Genomic DNA, 20,634 nt, shown 5'->3' on the forward strand with positions numbered 1-20,634 from the left:
GGCTGGCAGCCGATGGCGTGGGATGCTCTGCCCTCTGCAGAACAGAGCCAAGGAAATTAAGCCAGGTAGAGACTATCATGTCATAATTCCTTCTGCCCTAACAAGTACTGCTAGTCGTACTGGAAACTGAATGCAGGGTTAAATGAAACCAGCAAAAGATTGGTATTCTGCTATTAAATGAGCTTTAAAGAAACCCCGACATCGCCATTGTGGAAGCAGCACACAGAAGGGCGCAGCCAGAGACGCAATGTACCTGTCACGTGTGTTGTAGAAACTGTCTGTGGCCAAGCCTCTCTTTAAAATGGTTTCTCTCATACACATACGTACTTTGCTGCATGATGACTGTCCCCAGTACGTGGAATCAGGACCTACTCCTTCCGGGAAAGCTTCATTTTAAAAAGAAAAGAATGCGATTAGGTGAGGATGCCCTGGCGAGGACTAAGTAGCTGGAGTGGCAGCATACACTGCATTTGCTACTCTCTCTAAATTAGCACCACTCCAAAGCACGGAAAAATGCAATCCAAACCTGCTGTGGCACAACATGCAATAAAATGCAATACTCTTGCCTCAGTCTGTGATGTGATAGCATTAATAAACAACAAAGCTGCAACGAACACTAGGCTTTTGTATAAGTACTACTGAAACCAAAGTAGGGTTGAAGTACTAGCAAATACTACAGATTCACTAAGAACTGTCAAAACGGGAGAAAACGGGGCGGGGGGGGCGGAATTGTCAAATCCCTTTATCAAAAGGAAACAAATAGCTGATGATTTTTCACTATGCTCCAACACAAGATGATGCACTACAGGAAAAATGATTGAAAGCATCATTTTTTTTTCCTTCCAAATTGTTTGTGTTGAAATTTATTATAAGTTAACAATAGAAGGATTTTAAGGAAACTCCCCTTCAGAACTGGCCACTCCTTTTTCCTCAACATCTTACCTGTATTTTCCTTAACCTGGGAGAGGTTAAAAACCTCCTCTGCAACTGGGAATAAACCCTCTGCTGCAGACCTTAGGAGCATCCAGAAGAGGAGCTATGCAGCTGAGCAGCTCACGGGATGAGAAAGACCTGCTTTGCAGCTGGGGTGGTGAGCTTTCTGAGCCAGCTAAATTAGCTATGCTGCTTCCGGCAGCATTTACTAACCTGGCATCTGCCTCTTTGCTCATGCTTGCTGCACAGATACAGGGGAAGAGCATACTGCTTATCTCCAGAGGCAGGTAAAGAAATAACAGTCTGTTCTTCCAACTACCTCACTCTGTTTGCACTGACATCTTGCAACAGCTTTAGTAAAGCTTTTGTAGATCTCAAACTTCAGGAAACAGATAATCCAAGGGAGAAATTTGCTGAGTTTTTGTCACTGTGCTGTCCTAGAGGGATCAAAAATTGAGAAACATGTTCATAAATAGCTTCCCCTTAAATCCACGCATGAGCATTTGTGCTTTTGAACAACTCGACAAATTATTGAGGTATGCCTCTGCCTAAAACAAAGCGAATAATCCTGTGGGGTCAAAAATCAAGCAATTCAAGAAACCAAGGTGAACTGAACAGTTCTTTATAGCAAGATATATGCTTATATACTTCGCATGTAGCATAGACCATAACACTAAATATCCTTATTTGTATTTTTACTGTATTTAATGGCATCTTATTTGTACTACCGATAATAAGCAAGAATCTAAAGAGAAGATAAATTATACATGGAGCTATTTATTACAGGTAAAATATTTCCCATACTCGCTTACTATACCTCAAATATGGTGTAGATAAAATAGCACGAGAAACTGAACCACTGTGGGGACAAGACGGAAGGAGGCAGTTACAGGAAAAGATTTCTATCCTATGGAAAATGTCATTTTTTCACCTGCATCTTTGAAAGACTCACGTATTCTCTTCTTTCCTTTGCCTCACTTGTCTACAAGATGACAAGTGATGCCCAACTACTTTGGTATATCATATTGCATTGTGTCATTCCACCACCTGCCAATGCCAGTGGCCCATCAAGCCTGAGAAATCAAAAGAAGCAATTTGTTAGAAAATGGGAAAAAAGATTACATACACATTTTAGCCAAAAATAGAAACAGTATCAGTAAATAGACCAAGAAATATTGATCTACAAAAGTTAGTGAGCATGAGTAATATAAGCATCAACCTCATAGGCAAATTGGAGGATTCAAAGACATTTCAGTATCTGTGTATTGATAGCTGTGTGGAAAACATCTATCTCAGAACAAACGAGATTCTGCAAAACACTGCTGCTCTTCATACTTTTTTTCTCTAAGGGCAGCAGATCTGCGAGATGAAAGAAAAGCTGAAGAAACTGTAAGTTTTAATAATTAAAAAAATGTTATGGAACTATAACCAAACATGTAGTTACTTTGTTGGCAAGAATAAAAGGAAGTGCCATTAAAAAGAAAAAAATTAAAAATATCACTGCCTGGATCCTCATTTGTTCTCAAACTTAGTGCTGAATCAAAGAGAAGTATATTTGTTATACCACCTCCAGAAAAGTCCTTCATTTTTACACAGTCCACATCTACCAACAGATGATTATCTGTTAAAAAAGAAATTACTTGCTTTGCTCTGCAGTGAATATTAACGCGCAAAACACAGGCAGAGAAGCAGGAAGTCTATCACTATTACCCAAATCACAGCAATCATGTCAAAAGGTGCTATCCTTTGGGTAATTGTTCTGATACTTGTAACACTGCACAAGAACTCTTCATACGAGTGTTTGCTTGAGACCTAACCCTTCACTATACCCAGCACTACTTGAGATCTCCACGGTGACAAATTTTTTGCTCAAAATCCTCCACACTGTGGGCTCTCGATTTTCTCGATAGCTGTCATGTGCAAATTATATTTTGTAACGCATCCACTGTGATCCACGTAATGCAGCCTGCTCACAGGCTCCAACTCTAACTTCCGCGTAACTGGGACTGTAGGAAAGTAGTTTGTGATGTTACCAGATTCTCAGAACGGAAAGGGGTTTTGATGTCCCACTGGGACATGAGGAAAGAAACCACAAAAGCAATCTTGTCCTCAAATCACAGCAGAAGTATCTGAGAAAGCAAGCACAAAATTACTAGGAGAATGGGAGAAGTACAAGGTTACCCAGCCAGATGATATAAGAAGGGCGTAACATTGAAAGGAAAGATTCTCAAAGCACAGAAAATCACAGAATGGAGCAAAGCTGAGGTAAAAGGCAGAAGTGAGAGCTAAGCATGGTGTGATCCCGCCAAAACTAGGAATGCTAAAAAAAGGCCAGATGCGCTGCAGGAGCTGGCTACGCTCCAGAAGAAAAGCAGAAACCAGAGCTACGAATATACAAGAGGAGGGCCACAGTTGTGAGGGCTGCACGCTGCTCCCAAGCTTCTGGACTCCTCTAGGACTACTGCTCACTTACAATTTCCTATGAAGTATTCTGCCTGGGAACATCCGTCCAGTACACGATGGAAAGCCATATTTTGCAAGTTGCACAGAAAAATAAAATGGAAACAGAGACATAATTCAGGCAACCTGTACACTCAGGGTCATTAAGGCAGAAAGCATGCCATCTTTTTCCATACTGAGAGCTGATCAGGCTTTTCAACAGCAGCCAAGTGATTTTTCAGATATACAGTTTAAAAGCATCTACAATACTCACATCCACACAATAAATACTTATTAGATGTAAATAATCAAGTCTCTTTATGGTGTCCAAAGGCAGGCACCCACAGAGTTCACTAGAATAGTTATGCCTATGCCATACATCTTCAGGACTTCCAGCTAGTTTGGAAATACAAAGAGGTGGCACTATCGTGATAGAAATAATTCTTGCTCCCTTCTTGTTTCTTAACTAGTAGGAAAAAATTAATTTGATTAACATAAGAATGTATGGGCGGAGGCATAGAGAAAGCATGAAAGTCCAAAGTAAAGACCTGCGGTGGTTTCAGTTAGAGTTCTGGATGCAGAAGTTCTTGCACACGTGGGTGCTGCAGCCATTCACTCACTCTATGAGCACGACGGTGTGCTAGATACACTCCCTCACTTTGGCAAGACCGGCAATACCCAGCGTACAAATGACTTGCGCACAATGAAGTAGGCCACGCCATCAGCCCCTTCGTGACAAACGCTAGCGCATACACAAGTCAGCATTAACTCACTGCGCCAACACTCCCTTGCTTGTAAGACACCGCATCAACAGGTAAGAGTGTGGCTTGGGGCTGCGCAAGCAGAGTAGCTGCCACAGGGGGAGTTCACACCATAGCCTTCCCCAGAAGGGGTGAGTACCCCTGCAGGCAGAGGGTAACACTGACAGTCCAGACGGACAACTCTACTGGACAGACTGAGCTCGGAAGTACTGCTTTAGCTCCTTTACAAACTAAACAAAATACTACACACATCAGAACAGCTGAAGACGCAGGTGAGTTCCTGCAATCATCATCTCTTAAGAGGCTGATATTGTACTTTTGTTTTATAAACGTCAACAAAAAATAGCCCCAAGCCTACGACACCACATTTGTCACATGACAGTTACATAAACCAATTTCAAATGAGGCATGTATATGTTTCCTATTTGTGTCCTGTAGCAGAGCAAAAATAATCCTGATACACCTCCAGCAGTGTGTGTTCATTGTAGGTTACAATTATAAATTATTCTAAGGGAATAATCCATCTCCAAGGACATTTTCATAGATTAAATGTCAGGAATGAAATACTGCATTTCAACTTACTGAGGACAAATGAACAGAAAGACAACTATTGAGAGGTCTGAAGAACACAATTGATTTCTTCGCAATTTCAGCTCTGAGGCGCTTTATGCAGCAAACAAAGATTTTCTATTTCAGGTTTTCATAACATAGAATTACAAAGATATATAAAGATATAATGCTGACCCTATTAAGTTTGAGAGGACCGCCGAATATCTGATTTGAGAGGATGTTGTGGTTTCGGACTGCATTTTAAGCACAGAATTTTACGCTCAATCACTGTGTAATAAAATTACAATTCTGATCTGCAGTTATTTTTTCAATAGCTTGATGGTCCTGTACAAAGTCAGAAATTAAACATCAGGAGGAAATAAACGGGCCAAATTCCAACAAGAGCCCCATAAAGCAGGCAGAAGTTATACATCTGGAAGGTACTTTGCTGCAGGCAAATGACTGCCAGCTTTCCAAATCAACATGTTAGGCAACTTACTGCAAAAGTTTGTTTAATTAGATGACAGACTGTACTCTCTACAGAGAATGTTCTCACACAGATGCACCGCTTAGTTACAACGGGATTCTCATAATGATTATGGCATTTGGCTACCACTCTAATGACAAAATCATACTGTGACTCATTTGAATTTCTTACAGAAAAGAAAAATAAACCATTAACTGCAAAATTTATGCAAAACTCAGAGCAAACCATACCAGAATACCTAAATTGCATTTGTAAAAGTTTGTGGCAGTTTTTAGAGCTACCAGTGCTGCTTAAAGAAAACATTCAAGACTGAAAGCAACAGTAAATGGGAAGAACATGGTACGTATGAGAAGCAGTATGTTCCACTTCATGGATACTGTTTCTATCCCCTCGGGACCATTGTCATCAACTCGTGCACTCTCAGACAATGAAAAATAAAGCAATTTTCAAATAAAATAGAGTTTTATAAACAGATTCCTTAGCACGATGAGCATTTCATTACAAAACAGACAAAATTTTTTACAAAATATTATAGCTCAAAACAACCATCACCCTTTTGTTTATAATAACTTCAAAAGATGACAACTTTCCAAATCCTGCACTGCTGGAGTTTCGCAAGGCCTTCTTGTGATTCATGACATTGGGAGGGATGGTCAAGTGTTACCGCGACAGAATGCCAACAACAGATAAGGCTCACCTGCATGATCCTTTGCCCTTCTAGCTGGAGCTGACAATTCACATCAAACTGCCCACTGCTTCTAAAAACTCCAGGCAAGCGGGTCATTTCTTCCGACTGGTTTTCCCCAGAGAGAAGTAAGAGATGGGGGAGGATATACTGTGGCCCAGAGGCCTTGTGCTGGATGTTGGATCAATGGCCAGTGTCAGCAGGCTTCTACTTAATGATGCTCGAACCAGCGCCAGCCTTGCTAACGGCCATACGTACCACTGGTATCCGCACACGGGAAACCGGGCTCTGGAAAGACCAAATAATTGCCTCATTTTGCAGAACGCAGAAATTTTTAAAGGTGTACGCCTTGCATTTTATGTTCATGGGAGCAGCCCTTAGATTTTAACAAAGAAACTATGTTCGTACGTTCATGTTCACAACAGTGACAGTAAAGCACAGCTCAGAGCACGTACATCTGAGTGACTATAGATCAACTTATAAACATTCGCTATAAAGAAAAATGCAGTGTTTTGTAAGCTTTGTTAATATGTATATACATAAAATTATCACTCCATATACATGGAACATCTTTTAATTACAATTTCAAGGTGAGAAGTGTTTAGCAAACAAACCAAAAGCCATCCAAAAACAAAAACCTACAACAAAAACACACCACAGGAAATTACAAACCCGAGACAGGGCAACCCTTGTCCTGTTTTTCGCTACTACACAAGGGCTGTTGAAGTCATCTCCATGTCCATGTAAGCTCTGCAGCTTCTGTAAATTACAGAAACAAGATGACTGTACGTGGTTCTTCAAATTACTGACTTAGTGTTATTGGATATTCTATGCAAGCCACCTACAAAAACTCTGCTACCTGAGGCAGAACCTTTTAGCCAGACGGTGTTTCAGCCCCCAAACACACAGTACAGATCTCTCAGCTAGACGAGGAAGAACAAGCAGCCTTTCCTTTGAATTCAGCCTAGCGTACTGCAGCCAGAGACCCTGATATTTCCAAAGCCTATTACAGAGGCCACAGCATTAAAAACACTCTCCACAATAATAACATTTTAAGATCCCTTTCTTCTGAAAACTCACTGAAAAACTCACTAAAACTTTCTAAGGTGATCTTCAGAAAGCTGTCTTATGTCTGTCTAGAAGAGTTTCTGGTCTGGAGGAACTCCCTTACAGCTAGAGTTGGAAGCATTACAGCTACTGAGATCGGACTCCAGCAAGAAGACCTCTGGAGGTTGAAATCAGTGCAACTGCATTTAGCTCTTCCTGTGCTTCTAAAACAAACTTCTAATTCTTCTAAAACAAACTTCTAATTTCTCCTATCCAGTAAGGAAAAACATAGCAGGAAGAATTTTAGTCCTAACAGATGACAGTATGGAGAAATACTCTAAAATAACTAATAGTTTTAGAACAAGCAACAAAAACCATTATTGCTAAGAATGCAAGTTTCCACAGTTTAGAAGCAGAGTTCCCGTAACCACCAGTTTTTCTGATGCATGTTAGCTTCCTCCACACCCCCAGTGGTAAGCTACCTTCCTCAAGGCAGGCCCCAGAAGACAGATACAGAAAGTTATGTTCAGGATCCTTACTTCCCTGCTTCACTAAAGCGGGCAGAACCGTACTCTGCCAGGAAACATCTAGTAGATTTAAAAGCAAACAATTGAGAACATCCAGGCCATAAACATTACAGAACTTTTAAATCAAGTTTTACAGACAAAATGTTTATTTTACGCTCAAGTAGTAAATGAATATAGTGTACATGTCATACAGGATGCAGAAGTACTACATGAACATATTTATTTGTTCACAACATAAACAAACACCCGAAGTTCTCTGTTTTAATATTTCACTTACTGTTTTTGCAATATAAAGAACATTTGAGGAAAGGTAGAGAACAAACAATAGCCATAATTTGGAACTGAGGAATTTGAACACAGGAAAAACAAGGTTTACAGTGAAGCTAGCTAAGCACTGGAGCAGGCTGCCCAGAGAAGCTGCCCCATCTCTATCCCTAGAGGTTTTCAAGATCCGACTGAAGCCCTGAGCCCTTGTCTGACTTCAGTATTGACTCTGCTCTCAGTGGGAGGCTGGACTAGAGACCTCTTCCACAGTCATTTCTGACCTGAGTGATTCTGTAATTAGATTCAAGCACAATCAGCAGCCAAATTCAAACAAATCAATGAACACTTCCTTCCAGCCCCTCTCCCACAAAATCTTACCAGAAAACGCAATACTCATCTTTAATGATCATCTTTACTACAGCCCAGCATGACTGAAATCAAAGAAACAACCAGCAAATGAAGCGTTCAGAAGAGTACCAACACCACATTAAAGGGCAAACTAGAACCTTTGCATGATTTAGAATTCTTTTAGTAACTGCAAACACCCATTTTTAATATCAAATGTGTGAAGAGCAATAAGCAACTGTACGACAACACCAAAGACCTTCCTAGTCGTTCCTGCATAGGAGATTTCGTATTCACACTGAGAAAGAACACCCCAGGAGCATAAGCAAGGTAACATCAACATTTCAGTTTCCAAGTTTCTACCAGTCCTCAATATGCTGGCAGTGCCGTGCCCCAGCAAAAGCCCCACGAAAGCCAGAGAATGAGGAGTTAGGAGTTGGAGAGGAAGCACGGAACCCCGAGTATCTCTGTCTTGGATTTCCGTCCAGTTTGAGACCTCTTTCCATTGCTAGGATTTAAATGTAAAGCAAGTGGAACGACCAGGAAGGACCCGATGCACCTAATTTCTTAGTTTATTTTTATTTCCATTTGAACAGAAGATTTCAATGAGACAAAAGGTGTAAGGCCTCCATCCATCATTAAGGCAGTTATAGAATAGATTAACTAACGGTATGATACGATACAAACTGGCAATAAAGAATAAATGTGAAACTTGGAAAATACTTTACAAGTCTTTGCTTTGTGCCAAAAAGCAACTGATCATCTAAAATAAAAGCATTATTCTGGTGCAAATAAATAGTGATTAAATGCATGTATACCCACACACGCCAAAATGAATCTGACATTCAGCTCTACAATCTACAATCCCCAAAATTCTAAGTTTTATGGAGAATTTTGCTTCTCAGTCTCAACATATATATGAGGATATATGAGCAGTCAAAGGTCAGACAATTTAATCAAACAGTGAGTCTCTGCAAACACACAGTCTTCCAAACCTGAAGGCCTGCTAGAAGCGCACAGGCAGATAGTGCACTCAGGCAGCAAAGCATGCAGTCCAGATCCGATTTGGCTTTAAGTTAGGGTAGCGTGGAGAGAGAAGTAGTGCAGCACAGAGCTCAGTTCTAGACCTACAGACCTACAAAATAAATATTTTGCTTTGAGAAGAATGTACAGTATTGCTGCAAGTATACAAGCTACCTCGCTTGCAGACGGCCCAACTGTATCTCCACTACCCTGCAGCGTGATACAGGACATCTTCAGCGAGGCAAGATACAACGGGCAGGAGGCAGGAGAAGCCACTGTAGCGGTGGGACAGTAACGAAGAGGAGCGAGTGCCTAACAGTCTAGACCCAGCCAGTGACTATCTAAAGCACATCCTTATTTTAAAAAATGGTACAAGCACTGAAATCAAGGTGCCATAACAAGAAAACAACTGTATGTGCAGAAACAAGACAAGACGAAGTTACATACTGCAAATATGACGAAACCAAAGGCAAAAACTTTGCCTCTGAAGTGGTATAAAAATAAATCAAGGCCCAAATTCAAGGACTTTAGAACTGCTTGGAGGAATCAAATCTACTCCAGCTCTATGGTCCTGAAATAAGACCAAATCTGAGGGACTCAAGTCTCTTCAAAACACAAAACAAGTAGTAATTAGTGGATTTCCTCCTTCAACACATGAAACAGCTAAAGCCCAATGACAGGAGTTTAGTCCTGTCTATTTTGATACTTTGAAGAGAAAAAAGAAGTCAAAATGACACAGAGGTTAAAACAGTGAAGATAAAAGATAAGAAAGAACACAGACAGTGAAGAGGGCTGGCATCTGATACTGTTAACTTTAAGACATCTGATATGCAGGCATGGGAGAAATGCCAGAGATAGGTTGTGACCCTGGAAAACAGGCAAGTTAAACTGTCAGGGGTGTTAGAAAATAGTCTGGAGGGAGTTAGCAATAAAAATTAGATCTTTGAATCTGAACTGGCCTGAGACTGTGGCTGGATCCTCAAGGAATCATGTGGAGACAGCATTATGGGAGAACCAAACTGGAGAGGAAGCACTGGATTTTGGGGGTATTTAAATTAGCATGTAAAGCCAAAAACTTGAAAACAAACTGGAGCAAGGATGCTCAGGCACATGAAATGACCAAGATGACAAATGGAGACTGAAGAATGAAGTATTAAAAAAGAAAACCAGTTATGATGACGGGTGCCATCCCTTTCAAGACAGAGGAAAACTCAGTTATTAGTGAAGGAAATGAGGAGGATTTAAAGAGGAAAGTCATTCAATGAAAGGAATGAGAGAGGCATAAGAGATACAGAAAAAAAAAAAAGATGCAAACATGCATAGTTAAGAGGCAGGGAAGCCCAGTTCAGAAAGAGATTCTGAGAAAGAAGAACAATTTTGAACATCTCATGCAAAAATCAGGATTGGGTTTTGAAGATACATTTGGTATCAAAAACAAATGGAAACTCAAATGAACAGCAAATCTGCAAGCAAGCTCAACAAGGAAAAAAAGGCAGGATAAAAGTGGTTAGAAAGCCCATTTGGAAAGAAAATTAGAACAGGTAAGGCAAAGTTGAGTCCAAAGCTGTGTTGAGCTGATACAGGCTTCAGAGATACTTAGAAAGGCAGGAGATGAAAATAAAGACCAGTGAGTTAAAGGAAGTGAGGCCAGTGAAGGAAGGAGCAGCTGAGAAGAGTGGAGGAGTCAGAAAGGTTAATAGACTGGAGATCCCAAAAGGAGTGAGTGACAGGGCAGAGGAGAGAGAAAGACAGACAAGCTGAAAGAGAGCAGGTAGTGATCAGAGAAAGGGAATTTATAAATGAGACATAATAAAGTGAACAGTATTTAGTAAAGACAAGGTCATGGACATGATTGAAGTAGTGAGAAAATCTGTCTAAAATGAGAAATCAAAAGGTGCCAGGCTGGAAAACCAGAATGAGGAACAATGGAGTTAAGCAGTGATCGGGGCGGGGGGCAATAGGGCTTGCCCATGGTGAGGGATAAAATTTGAGAAGACAGAAATGGGTTGAGTTTAGCAAAGTCACAAAGAAGGAAGCAAACTAATGGCCACAAGGAAAACTAGACACAGAGAACTTCAAATCAGGAAGAGGGTAGAGCAGGCAACAGGATAGATGAAGCAGAAGCAGTGGAAGTCAGAAATCACAGGACTTCAGAAGTGAATATGAAAGGGAAACAATTTTTAAAACAAGGTTCAGGGAAGGGAGTAAAGTTTGGAAAAGAATTTTACAAATCTATACTTGAGTCACATTCAGAAATGTAAGTAGCACCCCTCTGGGCATGCCCAGTGCCTGCATTTTCCTCCTCGGGTGATCTTGGCATAAAACTTTAGTGACACATCCAGACCATACCCGGGATCACGAATTCCGAATATCAGCACTGCCACTGGCTAGATTAAGTGGGGATATGGCAGCATTGGAAAAATTTTTGGCTGTTAAAGAAGGATTAAACATAATGGAAAAGCAGTGATCTGAACTTTGCTATCCAGCACCTTTACTTCCAGATCAAATTAACTCTCCACTCTTCTGAAGGCCTTCACTGACTCTCCCTCCCATCAACCTCCTGTTCCCAGAAGCTCAAACACCTGATGCAGCATTTGCCACCAGCATTCAAATTCAGCCATTAAGATTCTCATCTTGCTGTATAACAGCAAAGACAAAGATTAAGTGGACAGATTGTTGAAAACAAACATCACTGTGATTTTGGGTCCCATTCAAAAATAGCTGAGAACCACTGGCATATGAAGTCCTTCATTTCCAAGCCTCTGTCAAGAACTTCACTCCATGGTTTTCTTATAACCACGAGCATGAATAAAACACGACCCTTCTCAGACTCTGCTAATACTGTATTTCACCTTCTGGTACTCTGACATGTTTTTAAGGTTACTGCTCATTACAGAAGGACAACATACTTCTATTGCCTGCTTGTACCACTGGTAGCCAGACCATCAGAGTACAACAGAAGACAAGGGAAAAACCCCACATCATTCCCTGCTACCAAATCAGTGACGTACACACAGCAAGTATAAAAAGTGAGCTGAGCACATCATTTCTATATACCCTACTGAATACTATGAACTCATGTGTGTATACGACGCTAGGTTCACTCAAAATTACTGAAATTATGTAAAGATCAGTCTACCCATAAACAAGAGCTCACAGGACTGGGTCCGTAACAGGAGCTTTTTGTTACTTTCATGCTTTTCAGTTATTTTCACGTGGTTTGAAAACAATTTTAGATTTTTTTTAACTTTTAGAGAAAACCACTCTTTTTGGTTAATTGTGAGTATGTCTGATGTAGTATTTTCAGAAAGATTGACAAATAATACCAAAAAAATTTTTAATATACTGTATTTTGTTACAGTCAAGAAAACTCACCTATAATCAACTACTGGAAGCAGTAAACTGTCCACAAGATAGAGAGCATCTACTGTAACACATAGATATATATCTGTAACAAGGAAAGTTTGAAAAAATATCATAGAAACACTATCATATTTACATATATATTTAATATATGTATGTTTTATTTCTGTTAGACTACTGCACAGCAGGGGAGATTTACATAAAATCTTTGTCTTGTTTTGAACGTCATTCAAAGCAGAAAATTCACTCATGAAGCAAGTTAATACTGTAGCATTACTGAAATAAGAGGAGGAGCTAGTCAGACATTTTGGTTAGAAATGCAACCTTCTTTTTAAAGAAAGTAAGCACGTAATGCCATAGATTAAAATAAATAGTGCCCAATGTCACCATCAACAACACATGAAGAATAAAATGGTGTTTTATAAAAGAAAGCATTTTATAAGGGTATAGCACACGTGGGAGTATTATAACAGACTTGTGATTTTCATATGTTACCAGGTGCTTTACTTAGTGGATAGATTCTACAGTTTCCCCAAAAATATAAGCAGTTTTAATAACCTATATCAGGTCCTTAATTATAAAGTTTGGTAACAGAGTCAACCTGTACCATTCATTCTACTGATTTTAAAATAGGAACAATTATTTCTTTTCCTCAGCACAAAATTCAACTCTAAATACTAAAAAAACCAATGAAATATTAAATGCTCAGAGTACACACATTTGCTACCTCTTAACTCATGATTGCTTTACTCAAAGTATCCTTTCAGACAGAATGAAAACAGAAAAAACACCCACAGAACAACTATTTCTGGTTTCTTTCAGGAAAAGTTCAATACTTGACACATTATTAGATGCAAGTAGCCTGAGTGCACTGGATTATTTTCAGTGATTCTTAAATCTTGTAGCACATTTCAGGAAAAAAAAGAAAAAGAAAAAAGGTTTGAGTACTTGTGTATATTAGGAGTTAATCCTGGAAGTCAAGAAAGTATTGTGCTGCCTTTTCCAATACAAACCATTTAATTCTATGACATATGAACTATTGTTATTGAACATAACCATCAATTCTAGAATTCAGTAATCAGATAAGTGAAAACAGTCTAGAGGTTGTTAGACACAATCCAAGGTTTCTCAGATATTTCCTCCCTACAGATTGTTCCACTGAAGTCCTACAAGATGAATTATACACTGAAGCTAGAAAGAAAACTAAGGATTCATCCTACAAAATCTGGAAACAAAATTTAAGATAAGCTGATGATCTGGCACATACTATTTAAAAATCTCCTGTACTTCGCCAAACAATTTATACAGTATTTGTAGTTTTAAAAAATACAAACCCAGAAAAACCCGTGATCTAGCTTGAAAATGCCATCCACAAACCCCATAGCTGGATTTTTATTCTTTGAGCATTATATCAAATAAAAAAAATTAAAGCTGCACAAATTAAAAAAAGAGGTCTGAGCATGCAAGGAACTGACTGCATCTAAAAACTATACGTGTATTACATACCGCTGCTTTTACTTGAACTAAGTTCTTTTTAACCACATAAGGACTGACTGTAATAGCTTCCTAGCAATATCACTGGTAATAATTATGTTCTGACAGTTCTGTATAAAAAGTTCAGTCTTGAAACTCAATAAATTTCTATCCATTCTCCATTTTTAACCCATTTAAAAAGAACACACTTTCCTTCCTTAACAACGAAAATATTTAAGCATACCCAAAAAGGTACTACGGTCTAACAAAAATATGCTTAATTTCCCTTTCAACTGAAAGTATTTATAAGACATTTCATGCATATTTTTGTTTCCCAAATGAAGGAAGTGGCAACTTTTTGTTAAACGTAAAAGCTAAAATTTACTTTGGCTAAATATAAAACTAATTCTCAGGATGCAGTTACAAAAGCAGGTATTGTGAAGAATACATTTTGTGTTATACTACACTATTACATCTTTTCCAAAAGGTTTCTGTATTAAAAAAAATTAAATATACTGGAAGGTCATTCAAATTAAACACGAAAATCTACAAACAGTGACATACACACAAACAGTTGAGAAGTAGCAACTTAAAGACTGCATCTTTTAATCAGACCTTCCCATAAACTCTGGCCTCAGAAGAACCCTGTTTGCTACAAGAAGCATCTGTGTGGTTTTAAGACTTAACTATGCAGCCTCCTACAGATTGCAGAATCAACACCTTAAATTCTCCCAGAAAACTTCCAACAAATGTTTTACGTTCATTATGACAGATTAACAAAACAAAAAGGGCTGTTACAAAAAATTTCAGAATGACATTTTTCCTGAAACTATTTTCCCCATCACATTCGGTAAGCAGAGAACTCATTGACTCTCTACTCTTATGCTGAAAACTGCAAACTACAATTCAACATAAAATATAATAACCTTCTATAATAATTATGTTCCTCTTAGAACAAAGATTAAAATAAAGTTAACTGTGTTGAATCATACTTCTCATAAATTACTAAAAAGATGAAAGATTCAGACATTTTGCTTCTGGATAACAAGCCTAAACATCCGCATCGTGTGCAAAAGTGCAACTGTGTTTTAGAACTGAGGCCCAACTGAATACAATTTTGCAATTATTCAAGAAAATATACTTGAACCCACTTAACACGGAAAACAGTGGCTCTTGGTATCTTTTAAAGTTATGCTTTACGTATTTAAACCTGTTGCACAACCGCAACTCAGTAAAAAATACAAAAAATAGAAATAAACAGAAAACAACAAAGCTTGTATATAAATTGGTTTACAATTCAAAGCACAACAGTAAGCTTCAAATAATTACATTTTGTAACACTCAAACAATGAGGTGGATGATTTATTTAAAATACTTGGTTATTTCTGCTCTTTTCCTCACAATCAGGTGTCTCTTTAGCTGCTCGCAGTGTGTGCATGCATACGTTTCGCTACATCATAGACATAGGTTATGTCTGGTCGCTTCTCTGGATCCGGGTTGATGCACATATTAACTAATTGTCGCAGCTAGGAAAGGAAAACAACATGACAGGGTTGTCGGCTTTCTTACAAGTAGTATTTGTGCAGTATCAAATTCAAATTAATAAGACCAGCAAAAATTAGCTAAACAGCAATTCTTTACACACACACACACACACACACACACACTCAACCCTCGCTCTCTTGACACACACTGCACAGTTTTATGTATGTATACAACAGTCTCATGAATTTTACGTTTAGTACCACTGTCCAGGGAAAATGATGAGCAGATTTGAGTTCTAATCCTTTTAACATACAACTTCAGACAAGCATTTAGTCCCATTACACATCATTTACATAGGAAATTCCAGTGCTTCCAGAAGACTATGCCTGCAAACCCCAGAAGGCTGACACTAGCACGGAGAGAAGGTAAATCAGGACTGCTTGGATATTCACTCCTGATGCAAGAGTAGCCAGCAATAAATAGCACTGCTGCTTGACAGGTTCCAACCAACAGGAAGACAGCAGTTCTAGTAACACACGGCTGACCTGCAGAACCTCCTGCTGCGGCAAGCTACCGATAGCCATGCGTTCAGAAAGCAACTGAACAAACGAAACCTGCCAAGGGCTAACGTAACATCTCCACCTTTGATTAAGGAAACTTCTGAACTTAAAACTGGAAGCTGGGTAAGTATTTTGGGGAAGTGTCACACTATGCTAACCCTCTTACTCCACTTGCTCATTTGCTGGAGACAGGATACTGGAATAAATAACCTTTGGTCTATGTCTCTGTATCTATTCTTAGGATTAGATTTTTTTTCTTTATGGGAAGAAGCACATAATAAATATTTTCACAGAAGCCTGTGAGTAAACCAACTGCTACAACTAGAAAACTCTGTGTTTCCACAAACAACCATAATTTATTGGGCCTTCTACAGTGCATATACTCAGCAGAAGCAAACTCAAACAGCACCCACACCACTCAGATACTTCTCACTGCCTTCACAAACTGGCAGAACGGTCACAGGTTTTTCTTCCTCCCTTGACATGCCTAAGAACTATGACATTAGAATTTAAGATATTGTCTGGATAACCTTCTGATGGGGCACCCATTTTAAATTGTGTGCATTTCCTAAGCATTTTTCAACATGGAATACACCTGCTTCAAGATGACTTATTAAAAAGTTTACCATTCTTAGCAAAAGCAACTTAACCAACTCTGAAGCTCTTCCTTTATACTTAGTAGCTTTGCCAAATCCTCCTGGATCTCCCTATAGCATTATGGGGTGGGGACAGGGAAAAACAACAAAGAAACAAACAAACAAACAAAAGACCTTTCGAGCAACCCTTCTATGGCGGTATGTCAAATTTGGTTCAACCTCACTCCCAGTACTATTAGGTATTATTGAAAAAATCCGCAATTATTGCAACTAACACAGAGCGACCTCATCACTGTGACTACTCAAAAGTAATACAGACTGCATATTCAAACCTGCCATCAGAGAGCTTCCTTCCTGCTTTTTGTAAAAAGATCAAGAAGGATTTTAAATTATAATTACTCTCATTTTTTGGAAGATTAATTTAAATGCATTGGAATAGCAAGTGCAGAAGTTAAGTAAGAAGCATTGCATACCACTACTTAAAACCTTTGCTCATTAGCCCTTGCAGAAACATTGTAAACTGTAAAAAACGTACAGGTTTTTCATGCTTAACAATACAAAAACTATGTCACTAGACATTCCACTCCTTTAGCAAGGTTTAATACTTGAAAATGAGATCGTTCATTCTGAAGATAGTGGTCAGCTTGCTGGATCAAAAAGAAACATTTTAAATAAAAATTTTCTGTAAGACTTGCTATTTGAACCTTAAATATGCTAAGCATACAGTGACAAATGAAATTACAAAAGCCATCATATTGCTTCTGGCAATCAATAAATAAAATGCAATACCACTGGCAAGAAACACTAATAGCCTGTAATAACTCCCAAACATTTGGAGAATGAAATGCTGGAAGTCATGAACTGCTCTAAGAAGTAATATTTGCCGACATGAAATACAAATATGCAAAGCAAAATCAACTCCCGTAGAAGCAGCAGGTGGGACACAGTGTAAGCAACAGGCAAAACATACTAGCAGAGGTGAGCAGCTTGCTATGCAACTCCTCAAACAGCCAGCATGGAAAACAGGAAAGACCAAGGAACATCCAAAACCCTCAAGCCTGAAATTAGACTCAAATAAGTAAACATCTTGCAAAGACTGGTATAATTTATCTGCAGAATACGACACAGAAGCTTGTGCGAACGTGTTTATATCTCTCTGTGAAGACTCCCCTCTGTTCAACAAAGCTGTACCCAGTAAAGAAAATCTTGCTAAAACATCTGGAAGGATTGAAAGCTATAAAGCTATGAACAGAGGGGAAATAGAGTATTCTTTCTCCTGCTTTTACATGGGTAACTCTACTGTAGGTAGAACAGCAGAAGATGATCTTCAAGAAATTCACCCGCGAAAAGCATGAGAGGCCTTGTTTACCTTCAGTAGGCTACTTCATGTCTTCTCAATGCTGGCTTGCGGGTAACTGACTTTGTTTTCTAAATTGCACTTTATCATTAAAAAATCAATTTCTGACTCAAACTGATTGTTAAGTCATTAAACAAGAACCTTCCTTCAGAATTACTTTGTTACTTGTTAGAGTATATTATAATTCCAAGCTTCAATAAAATGGCCAAGAAGATTCACTGCTTATAAAGACAGTTGCAAAATGTCATCATCATTACTCAAAAGTACCTGTAAGGCTTTAGGTCCTATTAATCCCTCTAAGTACGCTTGCAAAAACCATTCACCCACAGGGCATCTTCGACTGGTGGCTTTTTGCAGCTTATTTTTTAATCTACTCAAAATGCATATGTAGCTACTCTCATTAGGATGCAAGAAAGGATCCACAAAAATGTGTTCATAGCAAGGGACAGTCATTGAATCAGTTCAGTCAGAATTTCTCTTCCAACATAGTGCAAGTTGTGAGCTCAGTTAGTGACAAACCTTCACTATTACCGTGCTAAAATAAACAGCAGAGTCGCAGACCTTTTTTAGCTTTGAGTCTAAACATTTAAATGTTGTCCAGTGCTGTTACTGCAAAATCTCCTTCCTCCTCCCCAGTCCAACATCTCAGTTGCAAGGCAGGAACACTGATACAATGCACAATGATAGTGAAGATTCCCGAGGAAGTTCAAAATCCTTGAGCTCTTCTGAACCTTGTTATTGAACAGCAAACCTCTGGGAGAAGGGGAATTAATTTTGCTATACAGGATTAAAACAGTTACACAGGAAGTCTTTCATGACTGAAACTGGGACCATGCTGGATGCTAATACTTGGTTATAGCACTACACCTTTTAACTCCTACAGGAATATCCATTTCAATAAACCTGCAATCAATTTGTCAACCGCTCTAGTATTAATAACATTTCCCAAGTAGCAGAAGAGCCTGACAGTACCATGGGAACAGACACTGGGATTCTAAAGTTAGACACTCAGAGTAATTTTTCATTATCTGACACACTGTCGAACAGGCAGAGCAAACTTATGGCTAAGCTGGAGGGACCGCCTGTTGCATCCTCAAGCTGCAGACTTCTTTGGCTACTTATTGTTCTTGATCTCCTCTGCACAGTTGGCACAATGACTGTCTTTAGCACGGAGCTTAGCCTGACATCGGAGCAGTGGGACACACTAACTTTAGCAGGGTTTTCAGATACAAAATAAATAATTACCACTCAAGTCAGGAGGAGGGGGAAAAACAGAAACATGACAGGCAAGTACTTTGCAATACTAGCCAGCTGAAAAAAAAATTTCCATATAGGAAATTTTGGATGTGGGGAAAAAAACCACAACAAAAACAACACCACAGACATTCTTACTCTGAATAGGAGACCTTCTTGAAGCCCATTTTCAGTGTTACCCTCAAGACCTTCTGCTGACAACTAGCACTGCCATTGTGGACCTGGTGGCTCATTCAGCCTTAACATTTGGGTAGGAGGTTGGCTATGGACTTCTGAAGTGCACCTCGGTCATAGGGAAGGTTTAAAACTTCATCCATCATGCAAGCAAGATCATATCAATACTGGCTGACAAGATTATAAGAGTATTGACTGGGGGTGGCAAGGGAGCCCCAGCTTTGAATTCCCTAAAGCAGAACAGCTTTCAGTAAACCCTGAATACCAGATGTTCTAATGGAACATTCAAAAATAGAGATATTCAAATTTGTTAAACATTTGAAATCTTGGCTTGTGACTCTATTGCTGAAACAACAGTTTGTGAAAATGCATTTTAGACTATTAGGATTTCTAATCAAAGGGTTTTAAAAATATTTTTCATCTGCCCATCTATCTTACGGTGTATCTTTTGGTCACACTCTGATGACACAGATGCGATACCTTACTAACAGTTTGGTCTTACAGGGAGTTCAAAATTCAGAAAAAAGTGTCACATAACTTATTACAAAAAGTTTATCTAAAAAGCACTTGTATTTTGTAATGAAAGTATTCATACTCCTATAAAGGAGGAGGAGGCAGAGATCAACACTCCGTGAAATATTTCAGAAAATTCTGTTACAAAATTTGAAGTGGATTTTATTTGTTCAGTGACTGCTGATCTTTACTCTTGCTGAGTGTGCTTCCAAGCTGGTTAAAGCCTTGTTATCTAAACTTCCAGTACAGGTGAAACATTTAGGACAGTATCCCAATCTGAGATACTTTTTTGTTTCTATTTTTTTTACTGTTCATGCCAGCACAGCATTTTTTCAGACAAATAAAAAAAAAAAAAAAGTCTGTTTTGGTGCAATAACTAGTAAAGATATCTGGTTTTCCACATACCTCAGTGAAGACACAAGCCTTCCTATCAGAAAAATGTTCCCATTACAGTCAACATAGTTGATTACTTCTTTTCATTAGCTTTTGCACACCTCTCATAGCTCTGATTCTCTCACTGTGTTTTAAAATAAATTATGTGCATTTTGCAAATAACTGGTTTGTCCAACAACATGTAGAAGTACATCTCTGCTTTGAAATACGGAAAACCAACACATTGTGCTTTGCATCTGTTTTCAACATCAGCAACTATACAGATGTGAGTAAAAGATGGAATCTCTTTCCCCATCCAAACTCTTAAGACCTTCTATCTGGGCCAGACTTTGATATTTGCCCCTTGGCTGGGAATCTACATATCCAACTTCACACTTAGCTGCAGTGAAGTAGCCCTGCAGGCCGG

General features: G+C 38.9%; 1 protein-coding gene across 1 annotated transcript in view; it reads right to left on the reverse strand.

The window, feature by feature from the left end:
• Nucleotides 1–15,311: 15,311 nt before the first annotated feature.
• Nucleotides 15,312–20,634, reverse strand: part of NEK7 (NIMA-related kinase 7) — a 65,200-nt gene continuing 59,877 nt past the window's right edge. The window contains exon 10 of the mRNA XM_010131123.1: nucleotides 15,312–15,422. Coding sequence (XP_010129425.1) covers nucleotides 15,312–15,422 — 111 coding nt within the window. The remainder of the gene's footprint in view (nucleotides 15,423–20,634) is intronic.

This window comes from Buceros rhinoceros, unplaced genomic scaffold, assembly GCF_000710305.1.
Source record: "Buceros rhinoceros silvestris isolate BGI_N320 unplaced genomic scaffold, ASM71030v1 scaffold14492, whole genome shotgun sequence".
NCBI classification, from domain to species: domain Eukaryota; kingdom Metazoa; phylum Chordata; class Aves; order Bucerotiformes; family Bucerotidae; genus Buceros; species Buceros rhinoceros.